Genomic DNA, 22078 nt, shown 5'->3' with positions numbered 1-22078 from the left:
GCCTAACTAATCTATGAAATGTCCTATCTATCTCAGGATCAAAGGGTTGTAAGTCAGATGGATTGCCTCTAGTCATACACTACATTCAGCATGCACAACTAGTTGCCTTCTTATGCAAGTAATAGTGTAGGTTTGAACTATAGCTACCATCAAATGATATCCAATTAACTTGAAATTTTATGAAAATCATGAAAAGATAGCACAAAAATTTTCAGACAAAAATTCAAAGTCTAACTATGGAAACTACCTAAGGAAAGTTTAGAAAAATAAAACAATAAAACTTGAAAAAAACTAGTAAACAGGCGATTATGGCTAGTTAGAGACCTCAGCCCGCCTTTGGCCGGCTGCCGACGTATGGGAAATGTTTTTCTACTCCAAATACATATATAATAATAGTCATTCTGATACCCGGAGCAAAAGTTATGGCCGTTTGAAGTTTTGGTAAACACAAGTTCTCCAATTTTTTTGAATCTCTCAAATCTGGCCACACCAAGTGTTCCTGGTATTTTTCACACAAAATATGAGTCAAAAGAATCTACCACACCAAAATTCAGCCAAAAATAAAAACCCTAACTATCAAAACAAAAATCGCTAATTAAATTGTCAACAGCAGTCACTAATTCAGTCGCTAAGGGATTTGCACTACTACTTTGTTTTCTAGGTCAGCAAAAGTGGTCGCTAAATCCGTCGCAAAGCACTATTCATAGCAAAACACAAAAACTGAAACAGGGGGAAGCGCTGAACAGAAAAACTAAAACAAAACACCACACTAAACAAAATAACAAGACACTAAACAACACTAACACAACATCAAAGCATAAAACAACTAAACATAAAACACGAATCACTAGCTATTATGAACCTTTGGACACTGCTCCCCGGCAACGGTGCCAAATTTGATCGAGGTCGTACCCGAATCAAACAAACATTAAAAATGCAGTATCTAGAAAGTGATCTTAGGTCGTCTCCCAACAAGCAATGGTCAACCAAACATTCATAACAGATAGTAGGATAGATGTGAATTAGAAAATATCATAATTAAAACACGTTGCTTCCCCTTGATTCACAAGCAAGTCTCTTATCCTAGGTTACGAGAGTTTATCCTTTATCAGTTCAACCACTTAATCCAACCCTAAATTAAATTACTAAGCGAAATTTAACATAAGGCATTCATTATGTGATTAAGCAACACATACACCAATTAATCATAAATGATCATTAAGCATGAACGTAAATTAAGCACAGAGACAATTAATCAAGCACTAAGCATGCATGGATTAATAGCAACAAATACAGAGTAATAGGTGAAGAGGAAAAACTGATCAGAATTTAATAGTAATAATAGAACCTCAAAGAGAATTGTGCTTGATCCTCTAGAGAAAACAACGCTGGAGAGTTAGCCTTCCATTAATCAATAGAAAAAAAATTGTAGTAGAAATGGAGAAAACTAGAATTATTCTCCAAAACGAAAAAGAAACTAAAACGAATTGAGAGTAGCACTCTAAAACTAAAACAAAAAAGAGAGAGAGGAGAGGAGAGAGAGAAGAGAGCTAAACTAGAACCTTGGTGCTGTTATATAGTTTTCAGCCCCAAAGCTTACAAATCTGTTTTAAATCCAAGCCCATAAATAAAATAAAATCTAGATAAGATAAGATCTAGATGAAATAATATCTAGATAAGATCAAATCTAAATAATATCTAGATACGATAAAATTTGGTAGAATAAAATAGTCTGCTCTCTTCAAGTCCAAGCCCAATTCTGGATTCAAGCCCAATGCTTCATTAATTCCTGAAATTAGATTAAAAACATCAAATTAGCTTAATGAGCCCAAATAATAAAACTGCCTAATTAATTTGACAATTAAGACTAATCAGTAATTAACATGGTGCAAAAAGGTTTAAGAAATAGGAGAAAATAATGGCACATCACAGTCTCAACACATTCCTGGAGACACCTATGGTATTAGCTGAGGGAGAGACTTTACCCGCATACTGCAGATACTGCAGGTTTCCTACAAACTTCAGAGAGATAGAGGTTGCCTTATGCATATCTGGCCGAGGGTTCGTCTTGAACTCTGAGGGCCATCCTGGGAAGATTCTCAGGAAGGATTTGACTACACTAGCTCAGGTGTGGAGTGTCCTCTCATACTCCAACTTGCCCCCACATCACATACCTCTAATCTGACAGTGGACACGACTAGGCTCTTTTGCCTAGTCTCTCACTTGGATATGAACATAGGAGCGCTGATCTCTGGCCAGATGACCTCTATAGCCTAGTCTAACACTTCTAGATTTGGGTTGCCTGCTTTGATCACCGCATTATGTAAGGCCAGAGGGGTTGTCTCTGACAGCCTTACCTTCGAGCACCTGAGCCTGGTCATTAACTTGGCCTACATCAGGAAGAACTGTTGGAATCCCGACGATCTAATAGTTTCTATCCGAGGGCCTAGGAGGGCGAGGGCAAGGCCAGTTGAGCTTCCTTTTACTTTTGCAACTCTTACTCCAGCATCCACTTCAGCAGCCCCTTATGTCCCAGCTTAGACAGATTCTCAACGCTTTGAAGCCATGCTTAAGAGCATTCATAGGGACAGATCATTTTACTACAAAGTTTACAGATGATGGCACCTCCTGACTCTATTCCTTCAGTAGAGCAGTTTAATGAGATGGTAGCCTTCCCAGGACCTAACCTTCTCTTCATAGGGAAGACAAAGGTCCCACAGCCCAGGTACCTCAGCATGTGGAGGATGAGTCATCTTAGGCCACCATCCCAGAGCCATTTGATATAGGAGAAGAGGCAGAGGAGACACAGGTGAGACAGGTAGCTGCTGCCACTCCTGAGCGATCCCTTGAGGCTACTTCAGAGCCTTCTGCACCAGTGGTAAACCCACCCTCACCTCAGCCTGCAGCAGACCCCTCCACTCCTCTTCTACAAATGCCAAAGGACTCGACTACACCAGTCCTAGCTGTGGACACTTCTCCTCCAACTACCTCAATGCTTCAGCTGACAGATGAGGAGGATGGTCAGACATAGGACACCCAGGACTAGTCACAAGAATTTTGATTCCTGATGATACTTGTTGCTTTTTTATTTATTATTATGTTAATTATGGTTTTAGTACAGTAATTCCTTTTTGTTAGTTTTATTTATGAATCGTTGGTTTGCTTATTCTAAAGCATTTTGAACAATTTAACTTAGTTTTTGATGACATGACAGTAAAACACTCTTATTTTCTTTTGTGAAAAATGGGTGTATGTCTTTATTTTGAATTGAGTGCATGATTTTGATGGAGTTTGTGTTTCTTATCATGATTTTGAGAAAGTGTGTATGTTAGACAAAGAAAGAACAAGAATGTGAACTTGCAATTAGAATTGTTTGTCAGTAGACAGATTAATTGAGAAAGAAAAGCTTGAACCAAAACCGGTGAGAGTGTGAACTTAAATTGTGAGTGAACGACTAGCTGTGAGTAATAATCTTTGCATGAATCTCTAAATTTTAGAATGAAATGTATAAACGAGAACATGATGAAGGCCATAATTGTACATACACAAGCCTTTTGACCAAAAAGCTTACCTTGAATGATAATTATATCCTTTGCACCCTTTTTGAGCTGAATAATATTGTCAAAAATTTGAACCCTGAACTTAAATAAGTATCTCCTGATACCTTGCTTAGATTCTAGGAAAACATATGGTTCAAGGCAAATTTACCCCAAATTTGGGGGAGTGGAACTAAGAGGGATGCAAAGAAAAAGGTAAAGCATCAGCACACAACAAATAAATTGCATGTTAAAAAAAAGAAAAGAAAAGAATAAAGTGTGCTGATGTAACAAGGTCAAAAGCAAATGAAAGTGAAAAGCTAGTGAGCAAGCTAAGCATGAAAAAGACCATTGGGATAAGTCTAAGAACTGTGCTATCTTAGAATCTAAACCTTTGAATCTTGGAAAAACCAATGAATTTTTGTAGCCAAGCCTCATTAATTCTATTTATACATTTCTGACTTTATGGCATGACATGAAATTCAAAGATTGGACCTCTTGCTAGTTGTTATTAATGAATAGCTTAAACACTTGTGCTTGAGTGAAACAGTAGCTGTGAGACTGTGGTTTAAGCTACTTTCCTTGATATATGTCTTATGCCTAACTCCATCTATTTGTTCAGGTTACATTTTATTCTTCTCTTTGGATAACTGCATACCTTGTCAAAGACAAGTGATGAGGGCATTTTACTCCATTCTCTTATTATGCAATCAGTAACTTTTGTTGCATACACCTTTGTATATAGTCACTGCATGTCATTTTCACTTGAGGACAAGTGAGTTGTTCTCTTTTTGCTTGACGACAATCAAAATTGTAAATTTGGGGGAGTTGTTAGTCAGTGAAAACGACTAACTTTTGTGTATAAAACTTGTATAAATTGTATCAAACTCTCCCAATCTATGGTTATTTTGTAGTGTTATAAGTATTTTCTGTTAAGTATAGGTAATAAATACTTAGTATTTTCATTTTGTGTGTTTAATAATCATTTTCTCTCAATTTCAGGTTAATTAGACAAGCTTTGGAAAGTGTTGTTTTTCACCTTCTCGCTAAGCCAATCTACTGGCTTAGCGAGCGTCCGCTAAGCGCAACACTCATGGGCTAAGCGCGAGGAAGACTCTGGAAGAAGATGAGTTGTACAGGTTCGCTAAGCGCACCGCTTCAGTTCATCTGCTAAGCGAGAAAGGCATCCGCTAAGCCAAAATTCACTAATGTGTGCTAAGCGGTCCATACGTGCACTAAGCGCATGAGCATGAACAAGACCACCTCTTTAAGCTTGAAATCAGATTTTGTGAGTGAGTTTGGACTGGGATTCAGAGCTTTGCATGTCTAGGGTTTCTAGAGAGAGAAAGGTCCAAGTTCTAGAGAGTTTTGAGAGATTTTGTTGTGTGAAGATCTACAGAGACCAGAGCTCGAAGAAGGAGCCGGTTTGAGAGCTTGAGATGAGTTTGTGAGATCCTAGAGGTGAAGGAGACATCCTCACCACTTGTATTTTTGCAATATTTCATCTTGTTCTTCTCTTTGTTGTTAAGAAGGCTTCCTGGTATGGAAAGCTAAATCCTCTGTTGGATCTTCCCTGTAGGTACCTGATGTAAATATATTTCTATCTATTTAATGATGTTTTATGTGTTCTTTGTGCTATCTGTTTTTCATTCCAGTATGCCTTTACCTTGATCACGTAGGTGCATGCTTTGTTAGGGTCATTCAACAGTGGAAACTGGTCTGACTCTAAAGTCCTTGATAGTACAGGGCTAAGTTGTCGTACTATCACGAGGAATTGGGGTGCAATAACTTAGTTGTGTATGTGTGTCTTAATGCGGTCCTGGTTGAGTTTAGTCTTACAAGAGGAATCTGCGGACGATGCTTGATCAGGATTAGGCTAAACTATCATGAGGAATCGGGGTTTAGTATCTCAGGAGACACCATAAGAACACATGAGCATTGATAGATAGAGAATATCTTTTTTAGCATCAGGCACCTATTAGGAAGGCCAACGTGTTTTCTACTTGTTTTTACACATCATTTCTCTCGCGTGATGTTCTTTCTTTTTTAACAGATAGTTTATACACCTGTTCATATTCACACTTACCTTTACACACCAGACACCTATTTGCTGAAATAGCTTACCAAATAACACAAGTTCCCCGAGTGTTCGATACTCGGTTCTTACCGTTTTATACTACTTGTGCGATCCGGTGCACTTGCCGGAAGCCAAACAATCATGGGGAATTATTTTTTTAAAACACATTGACTTTAGATCAATTCAAAAGGATAAAAAGTTTCACATCCACTTAGTGAAAACATAGTAGAAGTTGTTTAAATAAAAAAAAGGTTATCTCGGGTCAAAACATGGTCGTCCATTCTAAATTTAAAAAATACTAAAATAGAAATTTTAACGTAATCATATTATTCACGAAAATTATAACATGCGAAGTACAATCCTATGCCCCAATGTCACACTTATCAGAGCATATCCCTATCATGAACTAAGTCTCTCCATCTCTAGCATGGAACTCATCATGCAACGGCTCACCTGAACAAAATGGCAATCAGCCCAAACACAAACACACATCGGGAATGAGTTATCACATTCATATATAATAAAAATTTTAGAGCATGTAAAACATATAATAACTAAAGCTGAATTTATATAATTAACATCACTTCACAAAATCACACACATTATGCACATCCATTCAAGTTCATCCACTCCAGAAAATGACATCAAACCACAATTGTTAACTCAATGAAAGACTAACACATGTGTTATGCAACAGATACTCTAGGTATTATACCTACATGCAATGTGGTACCATTTTTCAGTGAAAAACTTCATCGGACGCCTAGGAGTACATAACAAGACACACCACACAATGGGTATGTCAGGTTACTCTCACTAAGTAAAATCATAGGGAGACCAGTCAGGGTCACGCTGTTTTGCGAGAATGCTTCAACCATGTGAGATCGGCACAGGCTTAAAGGAGCACTCAAACCGGATGACCCCCAAGGCCTACACTCCGAAGAGTCCGTCAGGGGCCTCTCCCTCCTGATTCAGGTCCAACCTAGAAAAAAAATTTGAACACACATACTCTACCTGTGACATCCTAGAAATTTCCACCATTGAAGCTCCAACAAAGCTCCAACCTTTGGTCACCATTTCTGCTCCAAATCGCGAAAGGAAGCCATTTTCGGAGTCGTGAAGCGCATCTCTACGTGTGGGACTTCGAAATTTCAGGTTTGGGTAGACTTCTTCTCACATAAATTTTCGTGGGTATTGGGTTTTGGGAGATATGATGGGTAGTTTTACTAGGTTTATGCTTTATGATAGTTATTTGTGAAGAGATTTGATGAAAGCATGTTAAACTTGTCATGTTTGGTGTGAGTCAAGCTTACCCATTCTGTTTTAGGGTTTTTATGATGATGCTTGTGATATTTATGTGCTGAAATTGCTTATGGAAAATTGCTAGAGATGAAGGGTAGAGTTAACCTAGGGTTAGAAAGTGAGAATGTGGTGTTATGAGTGGAAAAAGAGTGAGGCTTTGAGAGTTAGAAGGCCAAATCTGGATTTAGTGGTATTTGGAGGTTAAAGGGAGTTAATCCTAGTTTGAAATGTCATTTAGGACTTATGAGAAAGCTTAGACTGTGCAAATGAGGAATATGAGTGACCAAAGTGAAAACAAGAGTCATTTCTAGGGTAAAATTGGGTGTTGAGGAGTCAAATTTTGATTCGGTAGAGTTTTCGTCGTAAAACTGGTTTGAGCGAGTTTAGATTGATGATATAGACTTGTTTGAGATGAGAGTTTGCTCCAAGTTTACCCCATCCTCATTTTCACTTCTCAAACCTTGAAAATCCACTAAATTGAGGGGTTTTAGATACCTAGATTTTGAATTGCTTTGGTCTGAAGCTTGTCCTTGGTTTAGACATGATTGATACATGATTTAGGACTTGTAGGATTCAATTTGGGCAAAATTGGATGAGGGCAAGTGTGATTTCGAAAATCTGCACTTTATGCAGAATTTTGCTGTTGAAATGTGCAACAGAATTTTGGCTTTGTGCAGAAAATGATGTGTATTTGCTGGTTGTGGAAAGAGTAGTACATATTGGGTTCTGGCCGTTTTCTAGCAGATCCCAACGGTCACAATGTAGATTTATGTACTAGGGAACTCCAGTAAAATTTTCGAGTCGATCCAACGGTGAACGAATTGGAACGAAGGGAATGTTACTAGGGTATTTGAGTAAGAAAAACTGTGGTATTGGTTTGTGTTTTGGGCAGAGTTTTCTACCTCTGCCCTGTTTTTGCTTGGTTTTGATAGTTCATGATGTTTGGATGTTGTATTGCTTGGAGAGATTGATGGGGACCCGGTGTTGAGAGGAATGAGGATAAGGGCTACGTGGGAGTACGTGAGCTCAGTTGAGGGTGGGCAACTAGGGATGGTGGGTTCATGCGTGATTTGTGGATGTGGAGAGTTGTTTTGCACCATCGCCCGATCGCCACCTAGTACCACATGTGACGGGTACCCCATAATCCTACAAGCTTGAAGTGAGGAAGTGTGGAAGGGTGAGACTTCCTACTTTTATTCGTTGACCACAGAGTGGTACCTAGAGATATGTCGCAGGGGTCAGGAGACCTTGGGGACGTCAGGTGGGGTGCTATTGCCCAAAACCAAGCTTGACCAATCCCGACCCAACCCGGGCATAGTCAGTCAGTGAGAACCTGTGATGTACCTAAACAGACGAGCTCCTGGCAGTCAACCGATAAAAGAACAAAGACCACAAAGCAAGGAGGCTTATGTGGTGGCTGGCCAGCTGTGAATCTTGAGTGATATATGGGATATGGCCTCTGGTAATCGATTACCAAGGGTGGGTAATCGATTACAAGGCTTAAAAGTGAAGGCAGGAAGCTAAGATGGCCTCTGGTAATCGATTACCAAGAGAGTGTAATCGATTACCAGGCTTAAAAACGAGATCAGGAAGCTAAGAGGGCTTCTGGTAATCGATTACAAAGGGGCGTAATCGATTACCAAGCTTAGAAATGGGACTGGAATGTTGAAGGGGCCTCTGGTAATCGATTACCAGTGTTGTGTAATCAATTACACAGAGGAACAGGTCACTGGTAATCGATTACCAGTTATGTGTAATCGATTACACAGTGCATTTTGCAAGTTTTCATGTTCTGAAGCTGTGTAATTCGAGTTTGGCCTCTGGTAATCGATTACCAAGGCTGTGTAATCGATTACTGATGCAATCCTACCCCGCAAGGGCATTGGGTAGAAGACTCCAAGTAGATTGGGCTAGAGATCCAAGGGAAGGCCCTAGGGTTCTCATGAGCCTTAGGGTAGATTTCGAGCCCATGAGCTAAGTATGAGCCCGCTTATCTTTGTAAATATTAGAATAGGTATTTCCTTCGTATGGGCCTTGTATTTTGGCCATTCTAGTAGTATAGGGTTTTAGCCTTGTATTTCGGGGCATTTTGAGTAGTCTTTGTAGTAAGGACTTTTTTTGTATTTTCATATTTTTTGTCATGGGGGTGAGCTTAGCTATTATAGGGGGTGTGTAGCTAAGCTCTAGCTTCTCATCTCAAGGAGGTGAGCTTAGCTATTAGAGATGTATGTGTAGCTAAGCTCAACCTTCTTTAGGAATTTTCTTAAAGAAGCTTCTCAAGGAGGTGAGCTTAGTTATGAGAGGGGTGTGTGTAGCTAAGCTCTAGCTTCTCAAGGAAGTTTTCTCAAAGAAGCTTCTCAAGGAAGTTTTCTCAAGAAAGCTTCTCAAGGAAGCTACCTAGTCTATAAATGGAAGCATGTGTAACACTTGTTGTAACTTTGATAAATGAGAGTCTTGTGAGACACAACTCAAAGTTCAACTTCTCTCTCATTTTCTTCCTTCAATTTCGTGCTCCCCCCTCTCTCTTTCTCTCCCTCTTTCTTTTCCTCCATTGAAGCATCCTCTCCAAGCTTCTTATCCAAGGCTCATCTTGGTGGTGAAACTCCTTCTTCCATGGCTTATTCCCTAGTGGATGGTGCCGCCTCTTACCTCTTCTCCTTTGTCTTCCACTGCATCTCCATGGTGGAAAATCACCATTAAAGGACCTCATTGAAGCTCAAAGATCCAGCCTCCATAGAAGCCCCATAAGCAAGCTTCCATAAATTACCAGAGACGAAAAGCCTTGAGATACCCCTTTAATTGCATGTAGTGGTTATGGGACGTATTGTGTTACTACCGTAGTTAGATCTCTCGTGAAAGAGTCTACCCCTTTCTTTTATTTCTTGTAGATCGTGATGGCAGCGCAGTTCATCCATGACCGAGTGGAGATGGAGTGCCTAGAGGGAGTTTGGGAGATCCTCGAAGGCAATGCGAGGTGCCGATTCTGTGGCACGATCCGACTCACGGCTACTTCGTTGGTACATCCAGAGGAACCAGCACGCGCGCTTCAGCGCACTGTGGAATGGATATTACCTACACCTACTCCATATCGTCTAGTGGAGCCAATCCAAGTGATCAAGGTGACGTCATCCGAGGAAGACCCTGAGGAGGACCCAGAGGAGCTACCTCCTGAGCCTGCTGTGGATGTTCTTGACTTTCTAGAGGGTGATGAGGACCCACTCCCTGAGGTGGATTCTCCCGAGGACGTCATGTCGGCATCTGAGGCAGACTCTATGGAGGAGAGCGGCCCTGGAGAGATGGCGACTAGTGGAGGCTCTTCATCATAGTAGACAACTCCTTAGACTAGTTTTATATACTTTTTGAGGGTGGGTGTATCTAGTACTGACTGTTAGGTTTACTCTTTTGTTTTTGTATGGGTAGACCTATTGTATAGGAATTTGATGAATGTATACATGTGGCTGAAGCCACCACATTGGACACCTTTCCTCTGGATGACACTATGTATTTAGCAAAACTCTCATATTTTGGACAGCTTTAAATGATGAATGTACTTATGTCTAATCTTGTTAGTTGGAAAGAACGTGTTAACAGATTCTATTTGAAAGAGAGTTCATTGATCGTATTTTATTTTATTATTTTACACGTGACGACCTAAAATGATGGCTGCTATACTTTTCCTTTTTGAAAGAGCAACATATTTTAGAGGTTATGAGTGAGCAGAAAGAAATGACTCCGAATAGAGTTGTGAACTGGCCATCCAGGACTCTATAGTGATAATTTTCCTTCTGAACTTAATTATTGTGAAAAAGAGAAAGAAATGAAAAAGAAAAAGAAAAAAAAATTCCCATGGTTTTTGTTATTTAAATCATTACTATTAAACCAGTCATTATTTTGGGGACGCCACACTACCTATGAATTATGCAATACACACAACTACTCAATTGTTTTCAAAATCTCAATATTTTTTTTTTAAAAATATTTTAACTCATTGCACCTCAAGTGATTAAACTCGTCGGGTTCCCACAATGGATCCCATCACAACTCATTGTGCATTAACTCGTCACCCTTAAAGGGTCTTAGAGTTGTGTGATTACATAATTCATGGCTCACAACTCAAAACATACAACATCTCAACAATCATGTAATTCATAATCCATTACGTACCAAGTGATTATTACTTACACACAATCTCAATCACAATTTCATAATAAAATAATTTATCGCATCTCATGCATCCTACACATATCATTCAATAGTAACATTTACTTGACACAACAAAAATATAGATTAAACTGAAATATATTAATTCAACCAAATAAATAAATAAAAACATCTACAACAATTAATTTGAGATGTTGCAAAAATAATTATGATTAAGCAATAATTTTACAAAAATATTTAATTTATTATTATACATATATAACTGAAAAAAATAAAATAAAATAATAATTTCACAACAATATTTAATTTATTATATATATATATAACTAAAAAGCAAGAACCTGGACACGTACAGTGAAATTAAACTTTCACCAAAAGCATGATACCAAAATATATATAACAAAAAAGCAATAACCTGGACACGTACAGTGAAATTAAACTTTCCACCAAAAGCACGATACCAAATATATATAACTAAAAAGCAACAACCTGGATATGTACAGTGAAATTAAACTTTCCACCAAAAGCATGATACCAAATATATATATAAAACGAACGTGTAGATACAGTGTGTGGAATTGCAACTTCAACAAAAGGAAATATATATATTGCATTGTGTACTATAGGTGGAATTGCAGTTTCAACAACAGAAATATATATTTACAACAAATGTGAAATATATATATATATATATATATATATATATATATATATATATATATATATATATATATATATATATTGCATTTCAGCAAAGTTAAGTACGCGTTATTAATAAATTTTGATTACAAATAAAAGGAATATAATTATTTGGGTCAAAATCCTTCATTAAAATGATAACAATTCACTTACGCATTCCAAAAAAAAAGGTAATTCACAAACACAAAACAACAAAAATTATACAATCAAGTAATAACAATTGTCAATTGAAAAAAAAAATCTGATATATACTAAAACAAATATCATATTAGTACACACTAAGCAGGATCATAGAATTCCATGATAGAAGATATTACACTCAATTTAGCGTATGAAATATTTAATTGAAAGGATTCATGAATTAAAATTTTATAAAAAAAAACCCAAAATACCCAAAAATTGATCCTCTAGAGATCCCTAGACATGTTCATTCTAATCCCTAAGCGTGAGTAATTCATCCCTTACCTTGATGTAGTCGCTCAAACGTTCTCCGTTAGCAATTGTGGCGTTTCTGGTGCTCTCTAGAGCTCCTCCTTCGGTTGCTCTATTAGGGTTCTTGTGTGTGAGAAGAAGAAGAAAGAAACAGAAGTATTTTGTAAAAGCTGCTCTAGGTTAAAATTTGGTTTATATAGTGGGAAATTATGACCTAATTAACTTTACTTATTTATTTATTTTATTTATTTATTATAGGAGAACTTAAAAAAAACATGGTTGTTACAGTAGTCATTGGAGCAAACTCAGCAATCAGAACCAAAATACTACATCATTTTCATAATTCTGTGATTGGAGGACATTCTGGAGATGATCTAACTTATAGACAAATTAAAGAACAATTCTATTGGGAAGGGTTGTAGAAAGTAGTAAAAAAAATGGGTGCAAGAGTGTATCACTTGTCAACAGAACAAGCCTTTATTAAGGATGCCTGTTGGATTACTTCAACCATTATCCATTCCTAATATGGCTTGGAAGTCTATTTCAATGGACTCTATATTCGGTCTTCCTAAGTCGAATGGCATGACTGTCATCTTCGTTGTTTGTGAAAGACTTACAAAGTATGCACATTTCCTACCATTAGCTCACCTGTTTGGAGCGGCTAAGGTGGCACAGTTGTTCATGGATAACATTGTGAAGTTACATGGATGGTCAAGTGAAATAATATTAGATAGAGATAGTATATTTATGAGTGCATTTTGGACGGAACTAATGAAGAAGCACACAGTCAAACTTCTGCGGTCAACTGCATTTCATCCCCAAACAGATGGGCAAACAGAGGCCCTCAACAAAGCACTCGAAGTTTATTTAAGATGTGTCACTGGTGACCTGCCCAAGAAATGGTCAGAGTATCTTTCTTCTACAAAACTTGGTACAATACAAAGTTTCATAGTGCAACTCAGTTGACCCCCTTTGAAGCGTTATACGGCTATCCTCTACCAATGCCAAATAGTACTCTCACAGGAGATTCTTTGGTGGAAGCAGTGGATTATACCATCAAGACAAGAGAGCAGATAACAAAGTTACTTCACCACAACTTGCTTTGCGCCCAAGAAAGAATGAAACATTATGCTAACCTCAAATGAGTGGACAAGGATTTCAAATGTGGAGATCTAGTTTATTTAAAAATTCAACCATACAAGCAACTTACTGTGGCAAACCATGCTTTCCACAAATTGGTAGCTAGGTACTATGGGCCTTTCAAGGTGTTGGAGCGAATAAGGAAGGTTGCTTACAAACTTGAGTTACCCACTAGAACAAAAATGCATGACGTGTTTCATGTATCTTTGTTAAAGAAACATCATGGTGCCTATACGGTTTCAACTGATTTGCCGGTGTAATAATAAGGAAGGGGAAGTTCAATTGCAGCCACTAGCGATCTTGGATAGGAGAATGAAGAAGGGAAACTGAGCTATCACTGAAGTACTTATCCAATGGCGACATACCAATCCCGAAGATGTTGTTTCGAATGAACTTTATGCAGTACAACAACAATTTCCAAAATTTGATTGGCATTCTAATCAGCCTTGAGGACAAGCCCATTTCAGTGGGAGGGATAATTGTAATAAGTAAAAAATAAAGGGTCAATTATTTAGTAATTAGATAAGATTAGTGGTTAGTTATGATTAATATTTTATTTTAAAAAGACAATTAGATAAGATTAGGAAGTTATGATTAGGATTTTATCTTAAACAATTAGATAAGATTAGGAAGTGAAAGTATAAATATCACTATTTACTCATAGAAGGTAGGCAGAAAATAAAAGTTCTTTAGTTTATTTCCTCTTTCGCTGTGTGAATAAAGAGTAAGTGAAGTTACATTAGAAATTTATTTCTAATTGTAACAATATCCTGGGGCATAGATATAAGAAAACTTCGCATAGAGAAAGAGGCTCTCCACTAGCTTCTTGTTTGATTTATATGCCTTTTATAAGCACAAGCACTTTGGATCATAGTCTAAATCACAGTTCATAGATCAAGGATTTTTCTTCGTCCTCTTTGATAGTATTAATCATGAGAGCAATTTGGTTCATGCCTGGCCTAGCCTGTGGTGAACGATTGACACATCTTATAGCCACCTGAAGCAAATTGACCATCCTCTCCTCACTTGCATACTCGGATATTAGAGACTTGTCAAAGACTTCACCTGTCCACTCTTCCCTGACAACTGACTGAACCCAATCAGTCAAGTCAATCCCATTGCCCTTCACTAACTTACCAGTAAGCAATTCAAGTAGAATCACACCAAAGCCATAAACATCTTCCTTAAAGATATCTAATGCACCGGCATCAATAGGACTGGCAAAAATGGAACCTCTTTGATCATCCATACCCATAACACCATATTCACTTATACATGGCTCCATATTCTTGTTTAGCAAAATGTTGGAGGATTTCAGGTTACCATGAACAATACCATGATGGCCTAGCTCTTGATGCATGAAAGATAAAGCCTCAGCAATTGTAGCTGCTATCCCAAGTCTGCTGGTCCAGTCAAAGGTTTTTGGAGTACCTGAAAAGCACATACTATATTTTAGTACTTGTTACTGCATACACAAGTTTATATAGAAAGATTTATAAAAAAAATTCACTTCTAATGAAGTGACAACAAAAGCCTTATACTATTAAATTAGGTCGATTACATGGATTATACGACATCATGCAACTTTGTCAAGTACAATCTTCAGTGATATTATATACCATGACAACTCTCTTAACGACTTTCAATGCCTTTTTTGGTCTCCATCTCCCCATTTTTACAAGACTAAAATTTACACCAGTGCTTCCAATGGTCTTCTTTGTACATAGTCAAACCATTTTAACTAACTTTTTGTAATCGTTTCCTCAATTGGTGCTATATGATATTTCTTATTCATTAAAGAAAGTGTAACTAACTTATATAAAAGTAAAAGGAAGATATGATATTTACCATGTAAAAGCTTGAATAAACTTCCATTCTGCTGATATTCATACACCAAAAGCTTTTCTTGTTTGGAGCAATAGAAAGCAAGAGGTGACAATACATGAGGGTCCTTTGCTTGACTTAGTATTTGCATTCTTTGCTTGAAATCTTGGCTTGAAATAGTCCAATCCTTGATCCTTTTCACAACCACCATTATCCCATTGTCAAGTATCACCTTATAAAGACTTCCATTCTTTCCTCTGCCAATCAATTCTGCAGGGGCCCTCAACAAGTCCTCCAATTTCAATTCAATTGCTGCTGGCCTTGAAAGAACTATGAGTGATTGTGAAACCATCCGACTTTCAGAAGCCACTGAAAACTCGGATCTGCTTACCTCATCTTTGTATTCACTTGAAACATTGCTGTGCTTTTCAATACCACCACCATCAGTGGCCCCTATCCCGTTTTTCAATGCTTCAATTCCCTTCTCTCTTCTACACAGCTTTAAGACTACAAAAAGGACAATGATAACACCCAAAGCAGCATAGCCCGAGTACATTAGAATCTGCTGCTTAGAAGGACCCTTTGATTCTTCTTTTGCCTGAGTCTCACTAAGAAACATAAACTGATCAGAACAGTTTTTTGGTAGCGGATCTCCACATAGTTCAGGATTACCAAGGAAGCTATCAGCAGAGAAATAGCCATACACGTTTTTTGGAATGCGGCCACTAAAATTGTTAAAGGAGACATTGAATTGGTCAAAATTGGAGAAATCAAAGGCCGGTATGGTTCCTCTAAGATGATTGTTTTGTGCAAGGAACATGTTCAGACCTGAGATTCTGGACAAGTTTGGCAAAGGTCCCGAAATCTCATTATTCGAAATGTCGAGGCTCTTCAAATTGTTTAACATGGCAAGTGAACTAGGAATGTCTCCAGTAAGTTTGTTTCCACTAAGGTGTAGGTGAGTGAGTTGTTTGCAGTTTCCAATCTCAGATGCTATCACCCCACTAATTTTGTTACCATCTAGGCTAAGAAAGGCGAGAGATGCAGCCAGGGGCTGCAAGTTGCAAAGCATAGCGACACCAAGATTTCCAGACAAATTGAGCCTGTCAAGTAGCAACCGCTTTATGGACATGTTTTGAGGATCACAATATACACCTTGCCAAAGATCCTTGCAAGGATCAGAAGAGTCTTGTCTCCAAATCAAAGTGGAGTTCTGCTGGCCATCATTACCTGAGACTTGAGCCAGAAACTGTATAAGTGTTCTCTTCACCTCATCCTCCACACAATTGGTCATGTTTAGGAGGAAAAGGGTTGTGACAAATACTACCCATATAGAAATTATTTCCATTTGGGCAAAATATGGGGTTTGATATGCAAGAGTTCGTTGCTAGAAGTGGGTGTAGTGAATATGAGATGCGGTTTCTGAATAGAATGGTAGAGTTTCAAATTTCAACACAAAAAAAATAAACTTTTAATGTTCAGGGATTTTGGCCGGAAATGGAACTGGTCCGTGTGGCTGATACTACAATGACCATTTGTTTTCTAGTTGGCGTGATTAATTACCATTCATTAAAAATTTATAATCCAAATGCCATCTTGCTCAAAAAAATATTTGACAAATATAGGCCGCCGGCAGGAAATAGTTGCCATTAGTGTTGTCATTACCTTCTTAATTCATTCCTATGGAATTATATACTATGCTAACAAGGATATTGACCTTATGAGTTGCTATTATGCTACCGCAAGATATAAAAAAATACCACCAGAATTTGAGTCCCGATTTATTGACATCTACACACAAACAACAACCAGATGACAACTGCTTATGTGGCATAGTTTAGAATATTTTAATAATTTAGAATTATTTTTTAAATAAAAAGAAAGGTACATTAATGACATACTCTTTCAATCGGATCTATTTCCTTCATTTCTAAACAATTTGATAGCATTAGTATATCGATGGAGTATGTGCCAAATTCAAGTTAATGTGTTGATTCTGCTACGATATTTTCAACTCTTAACTTAATGGTTGTTACCAGTTCAACTTGTTAATTCTTATGCAAATGCTCCACAGTTCCTATGGTCCAGTCCTGTTCTGAAACTAGAGAAAATTTCCCCTTTAGACATAACAACTCACATATTTTACCTTTAACATGTTTTGATTGAAAATTTCAAATTATTGTCAAATAAAGCAAGTTTTATTTTCATATGTACATAGGAGCTGTGATTTTAAATTTTTATCCATAAAGTTTCAATTCCCTTTTTCCTTGAACCTGAGAGTGTGTTTGGATGAGAGAATTTAAAATTTTGAGAAATTTTAAATTCTAAGAATTTCAAATACTTCAATTGAAATTCTTTTATTTTCAAAATTTTGTGTTTGAATAAAAAAAGTTAAAATTATGAGGGTGGAAAAAAATGAATGAAAAAAAAGAAAAGATATGATTAGTGTGCTAGTTATACATGTTCCTCTACGTTCTCAGGCTCGATCGATGTTCCACAATCTCAAACGGTGTTTTCTTGAAGAAGACGATAAGAAGAGAATTTCAATTTCTCACCTTTTAGAAGGAAATTGAAATTCCAGATTTTTAGTTGTTTAAAATTCTGTTTTAAAATTCCAAAATTTTAAATTCTTTACAAAAAAGCATCCAAACAATGAATTCTAGATGACAGAAATTCAAATTCTCTGATAAATTACTTTCCTCAGTTAAAATTCTTTATCCAAACATACTCTGAAAGAATTTAAATAAATGTTTTGTTCTTCATATAAATTTATCCATATAAACTCACTGGCAGAGATGAATTCTGTTGTAACAATAGTTTATGGCAAACCGAAAAAATTATTGGCTGAGTCGCGGACAACGTCGCTTTCTTTAAGACGTTTCGTGGCATTGCCAAAAATTGTGCAAACAGACTATCAACCACGAAGTCCCCAGGATAAAACAGCCCAGGTCACTGTATAAAATTCTCACTGCACTGAGGGAACCTTTCTAGAATTACACCCTGTTGTATGACTTGAAAAGTCACTCTAAAGCCACCCGAAAATATGACTTAAAAAGTCACTCTTATAGTCAACCGAAAATATGACTTAAAAAGTCACTCTTATAGCCAACCGAAATTATGACTTAAAAAGTCACTCTTATAGCCAACCGAAATTATGACTTAAAAAGTCACTCTTATAGCCAACCGAAAATATGACTTAAAAAGTCACTCTTATAGCCAACCAAAATTTTAGAGCGATGGAAAGAAAGAGGGAGAAGTTTGCCGGAACTGCATCGGTTGAAATATGGGAGGGAGAAAGAAAAGTTGAGGAAATGCTTCTCAACTTGGACAAGGAAAAATGAAGAAAGAAGCTCTCTATATATAGGGAGTGAAACACTATTCAAGTGTTTATCCCGAGTGATGTGGGACTTGAAGCCTTTTCTTTCTTTTTTTTTCAAACTTTCATCCACATTCTCCTTTATTCTAACAATCCCCCACTTGAAATTTGAAAAGAAGATTTTCAAGGATTTCATAAAATTGTGCATAAACAAAGGTGTCATACAACTTGAACCTTTGCATAGTGAGTAAGATTCATATTTTACTAGAGTGACTTGAAGTCTTGAACTCTATTTCCGACATCAAACCACACACAACCTTTTCATAGGTGTATTCTATAAAGCCCGTGCGTTAAAGGCCATGCACGTCTATCCCGGTATAGTGAACACTCTAGAAATTTTTGTCCAAAATTTCATATGAAGCGGCCCCCACTTCAACATTCACATAGGTGAGTCTATCAAGAGTACTCCTGTAGCCTAGGTACTCCACTCAACATAGAGTATAGATCTCATTAAGAATTACAAATTTTTTTCATAACTCATCCTCTTGTTACTTCAGGAATCATGCTGCTTTCACTTATAACAGCATGTTCATCTCATATCATTTCATAACTTGTTATTACCCATTGAACCTAGTTCTTGGGATCTCCAGTCATTTAGGTCGAGTTACCATCATGAATGATCATCGCAGTAAGGGCAATAGTCTCATTCTTTTAGAAGTGTTATGGACTTTCTCTCTAGCTAATCCTTTCGTCAAAGGATCTCCTAAATTATCATCAGTGTGTACGTGATCCACTCTAACAACTCCTGTTGAGAGTAATTCTCTAACAGTGTTGTGCTTACGACGTATTTGTCGTTTCTTACCATTGTAATAACGGTTCTCAATTTTTGCAATAGCCGCGGTACTATCGCAATGGATCAACACAACTGGTATCGGTCTTTCCCATAACGGAATCTCTGCAAGTAAGCTTCTTAGCCAACTTTCTTCCTCACTAGCAATTGCTAGTACTATCATCTCAGATTCCATAGTGGACTAAGCTAAGATAGTCTATTTCTTCAACTTCCAAGAAACAGCCCCACCAGCTATGCTAAATATATAGCCACTGGTTGCTTTGGAATCATCTGAAAGAGTGTTCCAATCTGCATCACTGTATCCTTCAAGTACAGCGGGAAACCTTTTATAATGTAATCCAAGGTTTATGATTCTTTTAAGGTACCTCATTACCATTTCAATAGCGTGTCAGTGCTCCATACTAGGTCTGCTGGTAAACCTACATAATAATCCCACAACATAGGCTATGTCGGGTCTAGTACAATCAGTGGCATACCTAAGGTTGCCAATGATACTTGCGTATTCAGTTTGTTGTATACCTTCACCAGTGTTCTTAAACAGTTTTACACTTGGATCATATGGTGTACTAGCAGGTTTACAGTCAAAGTAGTCATATTTCTTTAAGATCTTCGCAATGTAGTGAGATTGATCCAGAGAAATTCCCTCTTTTGACCTAGTAATCTTAATACCAAGGATTACACTTGCTTCTCCGAGGTCTTTCATATCAAAGTTGTTACACAACAATGATTTCACATCGTTCACTACATGAATATTTGAACCAAATATGAGAAGGTCATTGACATATACACATATTATAGTGCAAATATTATTTACAGATTTGTAGTAAATGTATTTGTCACTTTCATTCACCTTAAACCCATTCGAGACTATTAAGTTATCAAACTTTTCATGTCACTACTTAGGTGCTTGTTTTAGACCATACAAAGATTTATCTAACTTGCAGACTTTATCTTCTTGTCCATGAATTATAAACCCTTCAGGTTGCTCCATATAGATTTCCTTTTCCAATTCACCATTTAAAAAAGCAGTTTTAACATCCATTAGGGGTACCACTAGACTGTGAATAGCAACAAGAGATATTAGCACCCGAATAGATGTTATTCTAGTAACTGGTGAAAAGGTGTCGAAGAAATCCACATTCTCTCTTTGCCTAAAACCCTTGGCTACAAGGTGAGCCTTGTATTTATCCACAGTACCATCAGGTTTTAGTTTCTTTTTCAAGATCCATTTACAACCAATTGGTTTGCAACCAGGAGGCAAGTCTACTAAATGTCAGGTCTTGTTAGATTCTAAAGAATCCATCTCATCATTAATGGCTTCTTGCTACAAGTCAGCATCCAAAGAAGACAAAGCTTCTTGGAGGTTTGATGGATCCTCCTCCAATGTATAGGCCATATAATCGGGCCCATAATCTTTAGCAATTCTTGCTCTCTTACCTCTTCGAGACTCTATATCTGGTTCTGGTTGTGCAAGATTTTCACTACTAATAGCAGGAAGATAACTAGATGAAGTACTCCCACTATTCCTTAATTTAAAAGGAAATTTATTTTCATAAAAATTAGCATCATTTGACTCTATGATCACTTTTGCGTTTAGGTCATAAAACCTATACGCTTTGCTATTAATAGCATAACCAATGAACACACATTCATAGGCTCTACTTGCAAGTTTAACCCTCTTGGGGTCTGGGATCCTTACATAGGCCAGACATCCCCAAGTTCTCAAATAGGTCAAATTTGGTTGTCTTTTCTTTAATATGTCATAGGGAGATGTCTTGCTTTTTGATTTGGGGATTCTATTTAGCACATAACAAACAGTTAATAAAATTTCGCCCCACCAAAAAGATGTTGCACTAGAACTCAACATAGTAGCTACAACTAATTCTGTAAAAGTTTTGTTCTTTCTTTCAACTTTACCGTTCATTTCAGGTGAATATGGAGCAGTTGTCTCATGTATGATTCCATGCAAATTATAAAACTCATTAAACAAACTGGAATCATACTCTGTGCCTCTATCACTTCGAAGTTTCTTAATTTTCTTATTGAATTGATTTTCAATTTCTGTTACATATAACTTAAACATGTCAAGCGCTTCACTTTTATTTTTCATAAGATATACATATGTATAATCAGAGCAGTCATCAATAAAAGTGATAAAATATCGTTTTCCATGTTTGGTCAACGTTCCATCAAATTCACATATATCAAAATGTATTAAATCCAATGGCTCAAATTCTTTAACTACTGATTTATGTGATTTCTTAGTTATTTTAGATTGACTGCAAAAAACACATTTTTCAAAGTGATTTGAAGATAGCTTTGGAATAAAACCTAAGTTACTCATGTTAGATATGCAATGACTATTTATATGACAAAGTCTAGAATGCTAGATATTAAAATCACATAGCATGTAAGCAGAAGGAGAAACTTTATTAATATCAAGATTCAATTTGAACATGGCATCAGTGGCGTACCCTTTCCCTACAAATACCTCATTCTTGGTCAAAGTAAATAAATCTGCACCTATGGTCTGAGTAAACACGGCCTTGTTTAAAAGAAAACCAGAAACCAGATTCTTTCTCACCTCTGGAGTATGCATCACATCTTTGAGGATCAAAGTCATTCCAGAGGTAAACTTTAGTTCAACATCTCCAGTTCCAGCAACAGTAGTGGTGTGGGAATCACCCAACATCACTTTCTTATTTTCAACATTCGTGTATGTTTTAAACATAGCACGATCA

The 22078-nt window shown here is 37.1% G+C and overlaps 1 protein-coding gene across 1 annotated transcript; it reads right to left on the bottom strand.

Moving 5' to 3' along the window:
- Nucleotides 1-14015: 14015 nt before the first annotated feature.
- Nucleotides 14016-16716, bottom strand: LOC114375316 (probable inactive receptor kinase At2g26730). Its single transcript, XM_028333091.1, has 2 exons — nt 15196-16716; nt 14016-14778 (listed from the first exon to the last, which is right to left on the bottom strand). Exons 1-2 carry the CDS (start codon nt 16517-16519, stop codon nt 14228-14230), a joined length of 1875 nt encoding a protein of 624 aa, XP_028188892.1. The 5' UTR covers nt 16520-16716; the 3' UTR covers nt 14016-14227.
- Between the last annotated feature and the right edge of the window lie 5362 nt (nt 16717-22078).

This window comes from Glycine soja, chromosome 11, assembly GCF_004193775.1.
Source record: "Glycine soja cultivar W05 chromosome 11, ASM419377v2, whole genome shotgun sequence".
Lineage (NCBI taxonomy): Eukaryota > Viridiplantae > Streptophyta > Magnoliopsida > Fabales > Fabaceae > Glycine > Glycine soja.
The sequence above is the reverse complement of the archived record's forward strand: the minus strand, read 5'-3'. Positions and strand labels throughout refer to the sequence as shown.

Coding starts and splice junctions, on each gene's coding strand:
- LOC114375316 (XM_028333091.1), bottom strand. CDS start 16,519: ATGGAAATAATTTCTATATGGGTAGTATTTGTCACAACCCTTTTCCTC. Junction 14,779..15,195: donor TTTATTCAAGCTTTTACATG/GTAAATATCATA, acceptor TGTGCTTTTCAG/GTACTCCAAAAACCTTTGAC.